Source organism: Acanthochromis polyacanthus, chromosome 14 (genome assembly GCF_021347895.1).
Source record: "Acanthochromis polyacanthus isolate Apoly-LR-REF ecotype Palm Island chromosome 14, KAUST_Apoly_ChrSc, whole genome shotgun sequence".
NCBI classification, from domain to species: domain Eukaryota; kingdom Metazoa; phylum Chordata; class Actinopteri; family Pomacentridae; genus Acanthochromis; species Acanthochromis polyacanthus.
In genome coordinates this window covers 30,425,375-30,444,831 of record NC_067126.1, presented here as the reverse complement: position 1 = coordinate 30,444,831, position 19,457 = coordinate 30,425,375, and the positions used below count along the sequence as shown (strand labels likewise).

Here is a 19,457-nt window from a genome sequence, read left to right as displayed (position 1 = left end):
ACAGATTATCACTCTACGTAACTCATGTTTAATTTATCCAGGAGCAATATTGTCAAGAGCCCTATCATTCCAAAGAACTAGACGCTGATAAAAGCTGGAATAAGACTTAGGGAAGCCCAAAAATAACACAGGCTTCGAGTAAAATGTCGCAAAATGTAGTGAGCACACTGGAGAGGGGAAGCATTGGAGACATATTGGATATGTTTAGCACAGCTTCACAGCAGAGTAATATAACTGGTTTAGGATTGTTAATATTTCAAAAGGTGACTTCTAAATGGAGTTGAGGATAAAGTGTTCACACAACAGCCAGACATGATACGGTGCACTTAACCTTTGCTCTGATTTCAAAGTATGCCACAAAAACCTGCACATTGGCAGCACAGTCTATAATCCTAAAATCTGAGAGCGAAAAAGCAAAAGCAGCCGTACGTTCACCTATAAGAAGTAAACCTAAACCAATTTCTGTGTGCTCTATGGTGTGCTTTTTCTCCTCCTCCTCCTACCCCTCCCCGTGGCTGAGTGAAATGGAATTGCCTCTCACATTCAAAGACAGCTCTAGGAAGGTGATAATAGAGCTACTCCCTGCTGTCTGCAGGCAGGAAATAGGAAAGTGGCATATGGGGCCAGGAACCAAATAGAGAGGAAATGTGACCAGGCAAGGGAAGGAACTAAAGGAAAGGTTAATGATCAGTTCTGAATTCTACAGGGAAGAGAACTATGTTCCAAGTTGAGAGGAAAAATAAATCTGACATGATTTATGTCTCCACCACTCACGTCTCGGCTGTCACAAACAAACACATGGGGACTAGTTTATCTCCTTGACCAACTTTGCCAATAGTAAGGCTCATAGGTAGAATAAACAGTGATCAAATTGTTTTGTTGTTTGAATTTTTAATCCATTCATACAGCTGCAAGAGCACAAGGACTATGTATGCTGCAAAAAAAAAAAGATATAGAGCAAAGAATACAGTGCCATTGTTTCACAATCATTAAAGAGATGAGAAATACAGACAGTACCGTATACTCAAGGAAGAATCCATCTTCACAGCCTCACCAGTATACTCCAACAAGTGTGAACTACTGGCCGATGTCCTACTGTTGCCTTTATAGCAGCCCAACACGCTCACTGGCCTGCAGCATCTCCAAGAGCCTTTAGGAACTGATCCACTTGAAATGACCACGAAACTAAGCCGCTACACTGGGACTAAATTAGATATTGGACACCGTACACTGATTCGTGTAAGAGAGAAGAAAAAAAAAGGAAAAGATAAATCATAGAATGACTAAAAACAGTTGCAGGGAGCAAAATTGTGAGCGCAACACAGTGGGTGCATTATCATTTGGGGGATGTAGGGTACATTAGCAGGGAGGGAATTTTTGCTTTCAAATTTTCACCCTGTTACCACACCTTGGTTGAAAGAGTTTGTGCCCTTTTACCACAAGGCTGGGTTCCCACCCTTTAACTATTCGTTCGTCTGATGTAAAAAAAAATGAATCAAATTTGAAGCAATTTGCACTTGGTTTATGCTGTTACAGAGCTTCTGATAACATTTATTATCAGCTGTCTGTTTAATTATCGGAGGGAATAGGTGACATCGAGGACAGAGTAAAATGAAAACTGACTGAAAATGTGGAGTTAAGAGCAAAATGTCATGTAAAGCGGAAATATTGTATGAATATTTGCTGAAACAGGTGCGCAAACACACAAAATGTAAAATGATGAAGGCATATAAAAGTGGAGCGCCGCATATTAGCAGATTAGACAAATCCTGACATTTACAAAAGAAGGTAAACAGTGGATTGGAACATCTTGCTGGCACAGACTGTTGTAGCAACAGCTGGACATTAGAGACAAAGCAACATCACAGAGGCCAGCTTTCTCCAGATCTGACAGCTAGATCATTTGAAGCTGACAAGATAACACTTAAATGCAAAGGTGACATGACAGTGTCTTCAGAGCCAGATGGATCAATACTCAGCTTGGCTCGTCAGGATCTGAGCAGTGGTTCTGCAGCCATGATTTTTTTTTTTTTTTTTTTTTTTTTTTTACGCTGCCGTTTTGAAAATAGGCTATCACTGTCTGGCACAATGTCTGGTATGTTATCAATGAGCAGATTTCCTTTCTTATGTTGCAACTGAAATATTGATTCATTCAATTTAACAAAACAGCCCAGGATTCCAGAGGAGACCCAGAACCTTTTACTTATTTTTCAGAATTTTAGCATACTCTTTAACAACGGCACATGACGACGTGAAGCAGAGATCTAAAAAATGCAAGGTGTGATGATGAGAGCAGCTACCGGTGCAGCCACAAGACAGACACATGTCTAAGTGACTATCAAATCCTAAACTAACTGGTACGCATAATTGTGAAACTGAAATGATCAATGAGCTGTCAACTCGTAGTCGCAGTCAAAAGGCGCTCGAAGTAGCACACTTTTCCAAAACGTCCCCCAGTGATACAGCCAAGAAGTCCCGTAGATCAGTTGGAAAAACTCGGCAAGTTGCCTTGGTGACCATCCAGGCTGCACCGACTGGCACTATCTCTATTTTTTTTCCCCCTTCACCCATCTCCATCTATACACTTAAATAAAAAATCAAACCTATCTTTCAAATATTCAACAGTCCCTTTTCCCTGGGAGAGGTAAGGAGCATTGTTGAATAATGCAGCCAGACAGGGATCTCCCAGAGCTGGTCTCTACAGGCATCACTGAGTAGGTCTGATCCCACTTGAGTAGCATCTATCGTGGTGACATCATCATTCACACAAGGAGATATGATAAGACAGTAGTACACTACTCTAATACTTGAGCCAACTCTAAAGCAGGCAGTGGTGTTACTCATTTAAACCAATCTACTGGCCATCTGTTGATGCTAAAATCACGGTCTGACTGCCATTTCTAAATCAAACACCATCAGTATGCCTTTATTGCTTTCTACCGAACATGTTTTTGAGAAAAAAAAAAAAGAAATGGTAGCTTGTGAGACTCGCATATTCTCTTTTACCTTGTGTGATTCTGGTGGGTGTGTAAATGTAAAAACCACAGGGACAAGCATCTACGGAAAAGAAAAACATCCATATGCAGCAGCAGCAGCAGCAGGTCTCTGCCTTGCAGATTAGGGCACTGGGAGCACTTTGCAGGTTGTTGTCACAGGTATGACGAGGGAGAATTGGGCCTGCTATCCCCAAGTTACACAAGGTGTGAACAAAATATGCAGCCAATTTGTTTTGTGTAGAATTAGAAGAGAAAAAAAACAATGCAGGTCTATGCTTTGGTTTATCTATATCTGTCGCCTTACTTGCTTTAGATGGATGTTTACGATGTGTAATTCAGGGATATAAAAAAGAAAGAAAAAAACTGTTGGAGGTACAGCTGAACACGTATGTTCTGGTTCAAATGGTTATTTTAACCGGACTGAGAGTGACATCAAATCAACAACTAAACACCAGACACAGCATCAAAAAGAAACTCATCCAATCCAACGAGCTCAATCAAATCACAAGGACAAAGAGAGAGTGTGAGCACTGGCACGAGAATTACCAATCTTGGGGGAATTGGCAAGACCAACAGCAAGCAAGTGTATTACATATGGCGTGCCATTTTCACAGCTTCCACAAAGAGAACACAAAAAGTGTTATATCTCACTATATAAGACTAATAAACAACCAGATATGCTGAATCTGTTCGATGCTGTAACAAAGACTTGAGGTAACCGGAGCTCGCGCAAGACTTTTCAGTTCATATCTGAGCTTAGAGTACAGCGAGACGATAAGCCGTTTTAGTCTGAGCTGAGCAAAGGCAGCAAATTAAGCCGTCCTCCCACTAATTCTATGAGGTGTCAGTCAGGAAACTGGCCTGCCAGGATGACTTTCAGCTCTGATCAAGCCAGATGGTTTCTTAACACTGAATAAATGAATTGATTTGTATGTAGCATCTCTAACAAGGTTCATATTCTTCTACACATGACACTAAGGTGGTAAGCATGAGAATAAGAGCTGTGATCTGCTAACCTTGAAGAGGTACATTGTGAATCTCTTTAGTCCTGTTAACGTGAATATGACTAACATCTTCGCAGTGTTTGTATCTGTTATGTTGACAAAGTGTTGGGACAAGGCCTTTCTCGTCACAAATGTACACAAGCTCACACCTCAAGTGGTATCATCTCCATCCCAACCCACTACACTCTATTGCTATCATTAGATGGATCATTGCACTTTCCCTATGGTGTGAACTGCTATCAATTATGCAGTCATCTTTCAATTATTGTATATTGTGAAAGTACCTGCTAATGAATCGCGAAAGTACTGTGTTATGGTGTGATTGTGCTGGGCAATAACCAGCTACTGTACACTTAAGCACCTTTTTCAATTAGATCTGTGTGGTGTTTTTTTCCCCAGTCATTAAGCGCATTTGATGCAAGGAGGTCCACCTTACACTTAGCCAAAGGTGTTTCTGCAGTTGCTGTTAGCCAGCAGCATCTCAGCCCCAATGCAAAAGCCACTGCTGTATGTAAGAGGACTGCAAAGACAACATGAGAGTACCCACTGTGATTTTCACTGGGGATTTTGATATTCACACCTGTACTAGGTGTTGTTTGGGAGTCTGATAAGCATGTGTGAAACCAGAGGGGTGACTAGACTGGGGACCTTATTTGGAGGAAAAGATCTTTTCCTGATATATCTATCAAGGACAGCACTGTTGTCTTGTATTTTCATCTACAACAATAAGAAGGGACAAAGCAAATCAAGCACAGTGTATCTTAGATACCAGCCATGTGTCTAATTGAAGCTGCACATGGCCATATGGCTGTGTGCGAAAAATAGAATGCCCAATAGCTGCATAAAGATTCAAGCAGCAGGTGGAAAAATAAAATATTTCCAACTTCATTGTCAGTCTGATAGTTAAACAGCTCAGTGATTATCTTAAAGCCTTTGTAACAATTCATACAGAACTCTACTCAAATTTACCAAACGGTGTATAAGGCAAAAATAATACTCTGTATATGAAGAAATCACAGACATCAACATTACAGGATCAGAGGCTGAAAAACAAAGCATGGGAGTTGCTCCTCCTTTCTCTACACTGGTGATGTTCAGAGGCAGCCTGTTATTGGAGGTGTTAATTGGCAAATTCAGTACAAGTCAAGAGCATGTTCCCTGTCGTCCTCGCCCAGGAAGGCTAGGTCATTAAACCGAGAATGGATTCTTTCATGCTGCCTTAACCCTTGAATTGCGAGTTACCATTCCGCAAACATCCCCATGCTCAATCCCACCCCCATGTGACAAGAAGAAAAACAACCTACACTGATTTAACTGTGACAATAAAAAAAAACAGGGGGATGACATCTCGAGAGCCAGACTTTCGGTTGTACAGCAATTTCAAATTGGCAGCCAAATGTCTTCAAAAAGTTCAGAAGTGTACAAATATCAACACTCCAGCCCTCCACGAGTTAGAAAATAAAAGCAGTCTTCGATGTGGTGGCTGAACAATGTGAATTTCAGAACAATGGCATCATCAAACTCCACTGATCAGTGCTTTTGTGTTTTGTGTATTGAATGGACCTCTCATCCGCCTGAAATGTGAGCCTCCTTTGGGGTTCTGGGTGCGATCTCACCACTGCCTCTGTCATCACTTGCTGTGACTGCCAAATCTCTGCTCCAGAAATCAGGGCTCTCAGACCAGCACTGAAACAAACACAATGGAGAGGGGACTGTTCTGAGACTTTGCACAGGCAACGATGGCTTCAACACATTTAATCGAACACAAAGTCAGCTCCACCACTTCTGCACAGAGAGCAATAGGAGCCCAACGCATGGCAAGACAACTGTGAGGTGATACTCTCAGCTCGCAACGCCATGAGAGTTGGCAGTCTCTCATGCCAACGGTGACCAGTGCACGGGCAGTTGAATATGCTTCTCTCCTAAGTTGTTAATTATCTAGATGACACTGATGTGAAGAGGGCATTCTAGCCATGTGACCTTAATCCACTTGCTAGCTCTCTGTTGTGTTTCCATTTGATTAAACCCTTTAACAATCTCTTTTTTTCCCACTTGAGTTATATTTTCTTGGCAGTTACACAACCTAACAAACACTGCTTCAACATTTTAAAGAGTAACTGTTGAAAATAATGATTTAGTGGAATGATGCCTCGTCTGTCCATCGTCTACCACAATTATAACCCAATTACTGGCTAGTAAAGAAAATGTAGGCTTGTTAGAGCTGAATTAAAGACTGAAAATCCCCCCCAATAAACAGATATTTATAAAAGATGATTGAAAATATTTTCTTTCCTTTCATTTATATCGGGGTTTGTAGTGTTGTGACCATTATCAGTGTAAACAAACATCAGAAGCAGTAGAAAATTAGTTGTCCACTGTGACTCTTTGTATTTAGGCCTGTCAAGCTGGGTTTTTTTTACATACCAACAGGTTTCAGTGTGGTTTGCCTACTTTGTTTTAGGTTTTGGGGCTGTTTTTTGGTGCACATCTGGATTGCACAGTAATTTAACAGTGCTTTATTAAATCAACAAATCAGCGAATGCAGCTTTTTGGATGTTCTTATCCAAAACCAAAAATCCATAACTGCATTCTCCACCAATACTATCACTGTTTCTATCAGCACTGTTTGTAAGCAGATATGATATTTAATTCACTCTAAACACGGAGCAAGTGGCACCCTAAGAGATATTCTGCACATAAATAAACTTGATTTGTTATATGCATGTCATTTTCAGGATACAGTAATGCTAAATCCAATTAGTTTCATTTTTTTAAATCAATGACTTTTATAAAATTTACAATAAAACACTTAAAAAAAACACCTAATGTAGTGTTTTGGTTCTTTTTTTCTTATAAGATCTATTTATATGCTTGCTGCTATGCTTTTACTGTTTATTTTTCAACATTTCTCTTTTTTTCTGTGTTAATTTTTATCCTTCTGACTTCAATATACCTTTTACACAGTATGCAATTGTAAAATATCATTGAGACTTTTGTAGCTTATGTACAGTAGCAGCCATAAAGTTACACTAAAACACAAAAACTTATTCTGCTGCTTCCTATTTATTATTCAAACTTTTAATGACACTCTCCACATGTATAATGTGCATTACACCACATAGTGAGCTCATATTCCACTCAATGTACAGAAAAACACTCTCATCACTCCCAGTGCAATCATTTTCCAAGTGCAAGCTGATAACACAGACCACAGAGATCAGTCTCTGCAGGATAACCTACACGCTCAAATAAGAAGTGGTAGAGTGCCAGCAGCTAAACCATGCATCAGTTTCCTCCCTCTCTTCCGGACCACAGTCCCCTGAAGCCGGTGACTTCCCTGTCTCCCCGAACTCTCTGCAGCACCGACTGGCGGTGCAGAAGCGCTGCTGATTAGCATGCAGTAATGATGGTGAGCTGGGCTCCATTGTTCTAACACCTCCCCTCTCCTCCGCACCAATCTGTCACCATTCAGTGGGCTAGAGCTGCCTCAAATGCTTCTCTCCACAAATGAGATGGATAATTAGTTGCCCCTCACGAATGCTGCACTCTTCTCACCCCTGATTGCTTTCACCTTCTTGCTCCTGGCAATTTTGACACCTTGTAATCAGCCTGCTACTTCTCCGTCTCAATCCATATCCTTCTCCGTTTTTTTTGGTCCAATTTTTTTATAGCTCTTAAATCTCAAATCTACCAGCTCTGGTAGCAAATGTCCCAAGGACAAAGATGGATCTTATACTCCACTGAGAATGATAGCAATAACTAGAGCTAAAGCCTTAGAGCTAAAGTGGAATTTTAACCAAACTGTTCACATTACTGTATACACAAGTAAATATAGTGTACGGAAATACACACACATAAAAAAAACCCTAGCTGTCAGTACGAGTTTCCTCTTCCAAATAACAATGAATGACAACATAATTATGAGCAAGCAGCTGTTCATGATCCCGGAGAGAAAAGCATGCAGGCTGCACAATGTTCGACTGTTCACAGATTAACCAGAGAGGATCATTAGGGATATGTATTTGCCAAAAAAAATCTGAATAAATTCTCCCCTCAGTGTTCATGATGAGGTGAAATGCAGAATTATTTGGTTTATGTCACTCCAAAATAAACAGGAATTATGATTTGCACATTACATTAGATCAATATGTAATTTTCACCTTTGTATATCCACCAAATGGCATGTATTTTCACTACTTGCATTTAAGTAGATAATGTGCTTGAGTAGTGCTCTATGTTAGCCTAATGACTCATTAGTTGAATATAGTTGACAGAATTATAAAGTGACATTTTTTTTACACCCTTCTGATCTATTCATGAAGGACGGAGAAAGACCCAGCGGCAAATATCAGTTCAGAAATCAATCAGTCTATTCGAGGATATTTGATTATTTGAAATGAGTAGTACTCAGCGCTTGTAAAGACGAGAAAAAAAAAATGCTGTTTGTCGTCTTCACACCAGCTCATCTACCCAGCGCAAGTGTTACCAGCCCAATGCTGAAGGTCTGCAAGGGCCTCACTGCACAACAAAGTGTTCCAACACACAGCGTCCCCGTTTCTTCAAACATCATCACACCGAATGGTGAAAATCACGGCAATTTCTCGTGAAGGTGTGAACAAATGCTGCAGAAGTCGGAAGTCGATGCTACTGTTTAGGAGACTCAGATTTAGTCAAACAACAGGTAACGTACACACAGTGAAATGTGCACTTGACACACAGTGAGCATTCTATTTACAAATTACTATTCTCATGTTTCACTGTGAAATCGCTTTAAAATGTCATGAAATTGTCAGTTTTCCATTTTTTTTACAGTGTTGCTCATAATGTAATTTAGATCTGGCATACCTACAATTATTTCTTTAAATAGCACAACTGGAGTAAAATCCTCATACTGTGCCGACATAAATACAGTCAAAAGCTGCCTGAGATAAAAACCACATCTAAACAGCCAGCAAGCTAATTTGATATCTAATTGAACAATGATTTTTGTGGAGATAATCTTAATGAGCACATGGCATACTAACTTTTAAACCGATTTCGAAGTTGGAAATATCTCGAAACCAAGGATGAACTACAGCTGTTTCAAATTATCATGATTGACGTATTGAAAGTAGAGGAACAAAGGGAATTCAGCTGGAAATAGTGCTAATCAACATGTCAACCATTCTTAAAAAGCATAAGAATAGTTGACATGGTTTGGTGCATATAGCTGGCATTTCCTTTACATAACATATGGTTGTTTAATGATATATAAAATCCCAAAGCCAACATAAACGAGGGGCAAAGTGCTTCTGTAGAAAATATTGCAAATTCTAATGCATCAACTACCATCAGTCTTTAGACGGAAATTGTTTTGAATTTTTTCAAATAAAAATGTATAAAATGTAAAAAAAAATAAACCTAATGTAGCTATTTAGGTATTGATGCATTTGCTGGCATGCCAACTTGTTATATATTATTACAATTGCACGTTTGAAAACAATCCAAATGCTAAAAATTGTTGCAAGAGTAAATGTTGGTTTATTTGCTCCATATGCATCATTGTAAAATCTCAGCGTGATATTAGAAAAATATAATGGGCAAGAAAGTGTACCATCAATTCTTCAGTCTTAAATAAATGGATTCAAGTCTTATTGCAGTGTCATTTCAAATCCAATACAGCGCATGTACTTCATGGCAGGCAGGACTAGACCATGAAAACAGTAAAGTCTTGAAGTAGTTGAGGCGTTCGCCCATCAGTCTCCGTTTCCACTGTCAATCGTCGGCTTCATTCTTAGGGGAGAAATGCAAGTAGAGGTGGCTGTTCATTCGGTCCTGAGGAACCACAGCATGGCAGAAAGCACATTTATCCGGACTGCTGCTTTGAGGCGTCGCCAGCTCTGTCCCCACGTCAACTGCATCACACAGCTCAGGGCTCCAGAGAGGCTGCAGAGCAGGATGGACCAAAGAAAAAAAATAGGATTTATGCTCCAAACAACCCCTACAACGACTCTATTAAAACATGCTGCACCACTGGGCCTTAAAGTTGAAGTATCTGTTGCTTTTAAGAATACAAATACATAGTCTGAACACTCAGCAGCAGCAAATGCAAAATGCTTTTCACAAGTGTTTAATTACCTTAATATTTACGTGTTCCTCCAAAGTATCAAAACAATCATTCTTATAGTAAACGCCCATGTTGGTGGTATCCAGATATTGAGCCATATAATGAGAAAACTGGACCAGCTTTTAGATCTTACTGCAGGTCATTCACAATTTTTTCTTAGGCATTTATACACATCAGCAATAAAATCCCTCTTAACCATCATATTTGTTTCATCAGATTCAGACACTGTAATGTGCTTCCATCTGGCTCGCACTTTCCAGCAAAGATGCCAAATATAACCAGAGCATCCATGCTTAAGTAAAAAAAGAATCAGCACACACTACACAGTAATACGTTTCAAGTTTAGCCAAAGGGATATTTTTGGACTTCACACTGTTTCACTCCTCCATTAGCAAAGACCAATCAGAAACTGATAATTTGCTACTAGTTTTCTCAGACCTTCTCCTGTGATTCTCACCTGCTGGGGTCCCCGCACACTCTCCTGGGAGAGCGAGGATGATGTTGAATGGGAGGGGATGGAGGGTAGACAAAAGGCATGGGCAGTTCCACGGGCTCCTCCTCTGTCAGTGTGGAGGAGACGCTAGTGAGAGGCCGCTTCATGGGCATGGTCAGACCAATGTGTCGCTCCGGAGCACTGTTCAGGAAGTCATATTCACTGTCTGCAGAGGGTGGGAATTTGACACTGAGTTTGGTGAGAGAGTCTACCAAGTCCCTGTCCTCCTGGCTGGCGCCGCGGGACGCTAGAGATGCAGGCAGGATATCCGCGGCTGATCTCAGAGCTGTGGAAAAGGGTCTCTCTGCCTCTGCGGTACGATCTGTGCACTGGATGGGCATGGAGAACCGCTGATCTGTCGGACGGACAAAAAATATGACATTTTACACAGTTCTTTCATTCTCCTGTCAACATGCAGATGTAATCCAAGTCTGGCTTTAAGGACATTTAAACTTGACCCCATTCTCACAAGCTGCACACAGAACAATAGCTGCACATCATTCCTATAATAGTCTCAATAATCAGATACATTCTACATATTTAAATTAATAAAATATTTTCTCATACTTTAAATTTATATTTGAAGATCCAAGCTATATTATAAATTACACAGCTACTATCCAAAGCCAACATCCTGCATTTCTCAGTGGAATTATTAAATTTGTTTATCCACATTACATTTTCAGAGGTGGCCAGTCATGGTTCAAAAAGGCAATCAGGCATTCATGTACAGTCCTAATCAAAGTGTTGTTATCTCATTAAAGAACAAAGCAAAAGTAAAGTCATAAGCTGTTACAAAATACACAAACCTATTCGAATTTGACACCTTTACTTTAAAAAAGACTGAATTAAGAAAACAAAAGTGTTTAGGTTCAGACAGTGCAAAACAGAAGGTAATATGTAGTAAATATTAATAATACCGTTTGATGTATCATTTCCTCCATGGAATCTTTTTAGGTGGTCTTTTTGTCTTCTTGTTAAAGACCGAATCTGTCGGAATTTGCCTTGAATTGCTTCAAATGCTTCCAGCATGTCCTGACTGACAAATACATAAATAGAGCGTGAGGGGAAAAATCCATTCTTAAACTGCAATGTCCATGATTTGCTTTTTTTGTAAAGTCTTGCAAGGAGAGACACATACTAGTCAACGCTGCTGTTGACTGGCAAAGTGGGAGCAACAGCAACAGTGCCCATATTCTCCTGGAAAAAAAGACACATTAAATTTATAGTGATAATTAACAACAATTATCCAAGAGCATATTGTTGATACATCTGCAGTTCTATTTATACATCACAGATTTATATTCACTGGTGAAAAAATATTTGCTGGTTGGTTAAATAATAGCAGCAAAGCTCAGGCTGCTGAACGGTGCAGCGATATTATCCTCTAGCACCATCTGGTGAGGTAAAAGTGCATACACTGTGTGCAGAGAAAAACAGAGGGTGGATACTATTACAGCAGCAATGCAGGCCACATCGAATGCTTGTATAATAGGAAAATAAATCATCGGAAGCATGGAGAAATTATGAAAATGTTTGGAGATTCCCTTTTTATGTAAACTAGAACAAGAACTGATTGTCCTCTCAATATCCTAAAAGCAACTGCAAACTGCTTTCAGAAAGAGAATAAAATGCCGTGTTTGTGCTTGTGACCTTACAGTCACAAAGAAAACGCCTAAAAGTTTAACCAATACGGATCGCATATGGATAAACAACATTTTAAGCTTCATAACTGATGCAATACCCACTTGGCACCAGCATTACAACATGCTTCTGCACTGACACATGTGCAGTAAATTTATGCAGAAGTGTCTTCACCGTCTATGTATGTGAGAGGAAGCTGTATGTATGCACATCCTTAAATTCATGGGGGGGGGAGGCCTGTTTTGAAAGCCATCATACTGCTGTTTTCACATTGCTTGCTGTGGAAAGAGCATAACTGTGAACATACCGGATACTGTGTTTTCCTACAAGTCCTGGCCCCATCAAGGAGATGGTTGCAAGGCTCACATTTCATCTCTCCTAAGAATCCAAAACAGTGAAAATGAACAGTTTGCACAGGAGGTAAAACCAGATCAAACTGACTCAGCAGAAATTCAGATCCGTTCCAATTTGCTTATATTTCAATGCCCAGATTGCGATGCAGCGCAGGAGTAAATGACCTTGTCAGCATTCAAGCTGAGAGATCATCTAGCACATTTCACTAACCTGATGGTTGCCTTGTTGCTGACAACTTTGCTTCCAGTTCTGTAATCAACCGCTGCTGGTCTTCTATCTGCTTCTGAAGCTCTTGAGTGTATTGCTCATAATATTCAGTCTGTAAAAATGAGGTTTCTGTTATTTTTCTGGAACGTGTACATCCAGCCGGGTCATTGCTGGAACATGTGACACATTAAACGATACAGATATAAGCAATAATCATGCTATTGAACCAGCAAAAAAGGAGCAAACATACTTTCAAGCAAAGGTGACAATCCGATATACTCTGTGAAGCATTATTTATGCTATATCTGTTCGTGAAAAATCTGAAAAAGCTGTTTTCTTGTCATTACCATTTTCTGCAGCTCCTTTTTGGCATTGTCCTTTTCGATGGAGACCTGGCGATAAGCTTCAAAAGCTTTGTTGAGCTGGTCTGCGATGTTCCTTTCCATGCCTTGTGCTCCACATTCATCACTGACACAGCAGACATGAGCCCTAAGAGGAAAATTACACAATGTCTCACAATGTACAAACAATTACTTACAAATGAGACACACTCTTAAAGACTACTTTGTGTCGTTAAAAACACACAGACATTGCAACTTTTTTACTTGTTTTATAATGTTTCTACAAACAATTTGTCTCCACAGGCTTAAAACAACAATAAGGAAAGTTAATAAATCCTAACAAGGCTGCCAAATTATTTGGCTGATTTAAAATAAGATACTGATCCAATGACAAACCTGAGCCAACAAACTTCAAAATATCTGCTTATTAGCAAAAACTATTGGCAGGTCTGGTGGATTTAAAAAAAAAGCTATTCACATTTCAACCACATATACCTCTTTCTAGTTCTGTAAGAAATGGTGATGATGAATGATGACAAATAAATTAAGTTGCATACTGCCCCACAAAGTACAAGCCTACAAACACAGACAGTGCTTAAATTGTCCTTTCTTGTTAGGGTTGAAGTTCAGACAACATATTAACAATTTTGGAACAAATGTAGCTCCATATTTACAGCTGTGAAAAAGCTGTTTCAGATGATGCTTGAGAAATAAGGCTGGTGGCAGTCTCACCAAGAGCTGCTCATCAATTATTGAGCAATGTTCTTAGTAAATGTCATAGTAACACAGTACCTGAAAGTGATACTACACAGTAGCAGCTCCTGGAGCAGCACTATGAGCTACTGACTGAGTTAGAAAAACGACAATAACGCTACCTGAGACGCAACAGAGAGTCATTTTAAAGTGTAAACCTTCTACACACAGTTCCGTATTCATTAAACTGCTTAGCCATAGCTCATTCAACCGGTGTTTGATAAAAAAGCGACCTAGCAAGAAGTCCACATCTCAGTTTGCCTCGCTCACAGAAAGCGCGTCTTCCTTACCTTCATTCGAGTAACTGAAAAAGTCGAATTTAATGTTTCGACAACACCGCAGCGTCGTCCTCAAATGTTCAGATGCAGAGTTACGAAGCTCCGGAGAGGATATGGCAATAATGTATGTTTTACATAGCCTGGTAGAGTTGGGAACTTCCCTCGGGGAATCCCCCTGCTCTGTAGACTTCCGCCTTTACTCGATGCGGACCAATCAGCGCGCAGCTCGGAGCGGCGCTGGTTCAGGGTTCTTCCAGCCTACGCGTCTGCAAACCGACTGTTGTGCACAGAAAAACTGTCCCCAAACTTCAGCAATGCTGTGCTCTTTTGTTTTTACTTTCCAAAATCTTATTTCTTACACTATTTAACAAGTGTGACTGATTTACTGCTTGATTTAGCGAAACGGATCTGTATCAGGCATCAAATCCAGTCAACTTTATTGACATCCCAGTTTTACACACAGCATATAGCTATGTAGAGGAATGAATTTGAAATCCCACCAAGATCAACACAAGAAATACAGAGAATACACATATCACTAACACAGAACATGTGTCATAAAAGAACCAGACACCAATTCATATAAAAAAATGTGAGTGAGTAGCTTGGTCCCCTAGAAATTGCTGTTCAGTGCCCCCTGTTATAAAAAAAAAAGAATAGTAAAAGGGCTGAGCTATATGTTACAAAATTAACACAAAAGAACTGCAGCACTGCATGTAAAATAGGGATTAAAGTAGCTTTCTGCAGCAGAAACAATAAGTAATAAATAGAGCTAAGAACTGCAGTTCAGTGCTCCCTGTTGTGAACAGGAGCTAAAAGTAGAATCTACTTGCTACAAGATCAGAAGGTTCACAGTTCAGAGTTTCCTGCTGCAACTGGGTGTACAAATGTTGTGTAAAGAGGGGACAATTAGGTTCTACCATGCATATAAAAGGCTTATTTTGGAGTGATTTTATTAAACATCACTTTATTTATGGCACCATACTATAAGAGCACGAGCCTATAAACATGACAGGGTATCAGCATAATTTGGCAGAGAATGCTGTAGCTGATATTGTAGTTTAGTGTTCCAATCAGTAAACAAATGTGCATTTAATTAAACTGATATGCAATAAGTTTGGGGCTGTGAAGGTCTTTTGGGAGGCCTGGGGCACTTGGGCATTTGTTTGCTTAGCCTGCTTAGTGGGTAGACCAGCCTTCAACAGTAAATGCATTACAAAAGTCATAGAAAACATATGTATAGATGATATAAGTATATACATATAGGTCTAAGTGTGGAATAACAACTAGGTAGCCCTCAGAGGCCCCAGTAGGTAGTTCACTATATTTCAGTAGTTTTTGTTAATTTGGTCTAACTTTTTACCACTAAAGACAAATTTAAATGAACAGTATGTAAACATATAAACACACATGGGTACAAATGTACACATGCACATCTTTACGTATATTGCAGACCTATATATGTTGTAGATAAGAACGTGGACACTGTTTGCACATATACAGGATGTGCACGCACAAAGTCACACACAAATTCAGTTAGATATGGGACAACAATTATGCAATAGACAGAGTTAAAGCAGATATTTATAATCCAATATGAAATATAGATGTATGTTTGTTTGTTTGTTTGTTTTAAGCATGAGCATATACTGCAATAACATACAGTATTGATGTGCCCTGAATTATTGATTACTGTCCTTCCTGTTACAAGACAACTAATACTTCATCATTTCTCCAAACACTCACTGTTTCATACATTTTCCATATTTCAGATCTGCATTATCTTTGGCCTTGACTAAATGCACACGTCCCAGACCGACCCAAGCAAAAAGCTACGGAACAAATACCAGCATTTGAAGAGTCACCAGTAGATGGCAGCTAAGAGAGCCTTTTTGAGCTGATGTGCCCTCTTCACTTCTTCAACTGGAGGTTACTGAAGACCCTGAGAGTACAGAGGAGGCATATGATGTGCGGCTATACACACTGTATAAATATAATTTACATACTGAACTCATGGACACGTGTCAGTATCTCCTGAGATGTTTTTCATGCCTCATTAGCTGAGTTTCTAACACAGCTGGGTGTTACCTCACCATGGCCTGATGCTGGAATTACTGATTAACATCTTCACTTCTTTCCTGTGAGAAAATGTATCTGGTCTGATGTTTCACTTTTGCTCCCAATTGTATTTAAATTAGCCTTTCACTTTAGTTTTTACATTTTTACAGAAGTATGTGTTTTGGTAAATGAGCTTTCTCGGTCTCTGATTTAATCCAGAGGTGCCAACAAACGACAGAGCAGGGGAAGCGCATGGGCATTTCTTGTCTCCGTCATCGGTCTGAGTATGAATTAGTGCAGACCTTCATGTGACCTGTCCATCACAGTGGGGCTCCAGTGAACAGGCTCCATAAAGGGTCATTTCCCTCAGTCCTTTTTACTGAGGTTCTCATCTCTGACCCTCGCTGACATTCCAAACCTCAACCTCTGCTCCTCCCGAGAATGACTTACAGACCCAAAGTGCCACAAACAACCCCGATTCAGCTCTCGAAGATTTCCTCAAAGAGAACACCAGGACATCTTAGGGGTTTCACATATTTTTTCATGGTTGCTTTGAACTCATGGCAATCTGACATAACCCCTGTCTTGTGGTTATTGTAAACAAAAAAAGTCATTGAGGCTGTGGTATACTGATAAGCAATGATGTTACTACAGAACACTGAGTAAGGCACATGAGTCATTTCAATGACCACATAATCATTCACCTCAAGTACCATTTTCTCTTTCTTTTCAGTCCTCAATTCTCATTTTCTTCATATTTCCTAAGGAGGAAATTCTATGACTCGACTGGCTGTTCAAGGCATTAATATGTTACAGAAAACATCAAAAAGCAACTGAAATATTACAGCAATGTATTCTTTGCTCTTCACCAACTCTGCACAGCGCGTCCGAGTAAGAATAAACCACGCTAAAGATGACGGCAAACATGATGAGACGGACTCTCTTCCCTTTCATATCTGCTCTGTTGGATTTCTTTTTCTCTTTCTGGCTGCTTACTCCAAAGTAAGTACTTAACGCACTTTATTCACTCTCCCCCTATGCAACCCATAAATCACAATTGCCTCCACAGGGCTCCACAATGCATTACTGTTTTCTAGGCACATAGGCAGAAAGACGTGCACGCCGTCATTTATCTCGCATTTCACAGTGAAGAATTTCCGTCAACCATAACTGCATTTCCTGCATTGCAAGACCACAGTATATGTGTGCTCCACGAACCCATACATGCTGAAAGAAAAGTAAGTCGAAGAGGAATACAAAGGTGCACATACAGTATGCCATAAAGTGAGCAGAGACATGTTTTTGTGTTGAGAAATGGATGTCCTAAAGCTATTTTTACCATATACTCTGACCTCACTACTTACAAGGGGGCATCAGAGGTGCAGAGAGGCCTCAAATTTCAGTACAAATGCTGTCTAGGGAGATGTGTTGTCCTTCTCGAGCATCACCTGGGTATATGGATTTTTTTTTTTTGCCCTTTGTTCACTATAGGACAATATTGTATATGCTCCATTGAATTACATATACTTGACATCTCCGCAATTAGCAGGATCAAAAGATTATTCGTATGCACGATACCCTGGTGCCGTAGCTGATGAAATCATCTAACATTATATTCCCGAGGTGGACAATCTCATTGCCCTTTGTGATGTGTCAGTGGTGAAAAGGATACTAGGCAAGCTGTTATAGGGGGGTGTTCTAAATACACAGCACACTGGAGCCTGGCTCAGCAGTAAATCCTGAGCCAGTGAAGGGTCCATCCATGTTTCCTCCATGTCGAGGAAAATAAACAATCTGCTGTAGGTCTGCAGAAACCTGAGATCAGACAGAGGGCAGAGCTAAGGACTCTGGCATGCAGTGGGAGGAGGGGAGAGGAGGAATGTAGGGGAAACACACAGATCAGATTTCAGCAGCCCGGGGAGAGGTGAAGGAGAGTGAAAAGAAAACCTGGCTGTCAGGAGACCCACAAACTAGAAAGGGAAGGAAAATGATCGTGCCAATAGCAACAACAATGCCCCATTTTTTCTTCCTAAAAATGCATGGTATTGTGTAATTTAATCAATCAAGGCACATTGTTTAAACTAGCTATCTCATCTATGAAGCATGTGTGTATGCTTTTTCCTGAAATGTGCGAAAGTAGGTGTGTAAAACATCAGAGCAGACCAGTGAGCCATTTTCCATCAGAAGCTAAAGCTGCAGACAATACTGTTTTGAATGTGGCTCTTGCCTCAGGGGCTTCCTGCTATTTGAAGATGGTGGGGTGGGAATGAATATGTTGAAAATCTCTGAGAAGATTCTGTAGTTCGGAGAATTAGTCATTATAGTCCCAATATTTACAGGGCCCTTTATGATTGTCAGCTGCGAGGACTTTAAAAGACCTGATGGAGACTAAAGGATTTATAGATATAATATACCAAATCCCTGGGAGAATCACTAACAGACAACAGCTCCAACAGAAACATCGAGTCGTACATCCCAGTACTTGTTTCTGCATCAACTGCGACCTAAATGAGATGTTGCTCATAACAGTTTTGAATACAGAAATACTGCAAGAAGACTTTCCTGCCTGCTTATAGAGTTTCCTGATTGATAGCAAGAGGAAGTTGTCTCCTTGTTCCTGTGCATACGAGCTAAACCACAAACCTCCCATTGAACAATATGTAGTTTGCACTTTGTGCAAGTTAAGAAGCTTGAATCAAACTAAATGTACTATCAGTAGGGTTAATCCAGCATACTGTATGTCCTTATTTTCTCCAAGTGTCACTTAAACAGTTTGGTAAAAAAAATAAAAAATAAAAATCAAAGCATGTGCCACTTCTGATGACACATTTTTAAACAATCTTGTAATTAAATCATATTTTAGCTTATTTAAATGTATGTCAGTGCTTATTTTAAGCAACATTCAGTCCAGGTGAGCTAGCAATCTATTATCTGGCTTTGCTCAAACACATGCATTGATTTTTAATTTGTCAGCATAAGATAAGGCATTTTGGACATTCAAAATCGATAGTCATGTGGCAAAGGACAGTCGCGATGGTGTGTGTTCCCATGGAGGGCAAGATTCAGCTGATATGGATGTGATGGGAATATTTGAATAACTGTGCCTTCATGGGAAAAGTGGGAAGAATTAACACATTTTCCCACAGTATTAGTATTCTGAATACAGGAACACACTATGCAAAAAGCTGGGTTTTAATTTTATCATTGTAATATCCTACATACA

The 19,457-nt window shown here is 39.9% G+C and overlaps 1 protein-coding gene across 1 annotated transcript; it reads right to left on the bottom strand.

The window, feature by feature from the left end:
• Window positions 1-7,044: 7,044 nt before the first annotated feature.
• Window positions 7,045-14,391, bottom strand: tank (TRAF family member-associated NFKB activator). Its single transcript, XM_022218404.2, is given in 9 exon segments — window positions 7,045-9,925; window positions 10,564-10,622; window positions 10,625-10,954; window positions 11,520-11,638; window positions 11,741-11,799; window positions 12,551-12,621; window positions 12,808-12,916; window positions 13,152-13,293; window positions 14,189-14,391. Coding segments are annotated over 8 exon segments (1,017 nt in total). The 5' UTR covers window positions 13,251-13,293; window positions 14,189-14,391; the 3' UTR covers window positions 7,045-9,754.
• Between the last annotated feature and the right edge of the window lie 5,066 nt (window positions 14,392-19,457).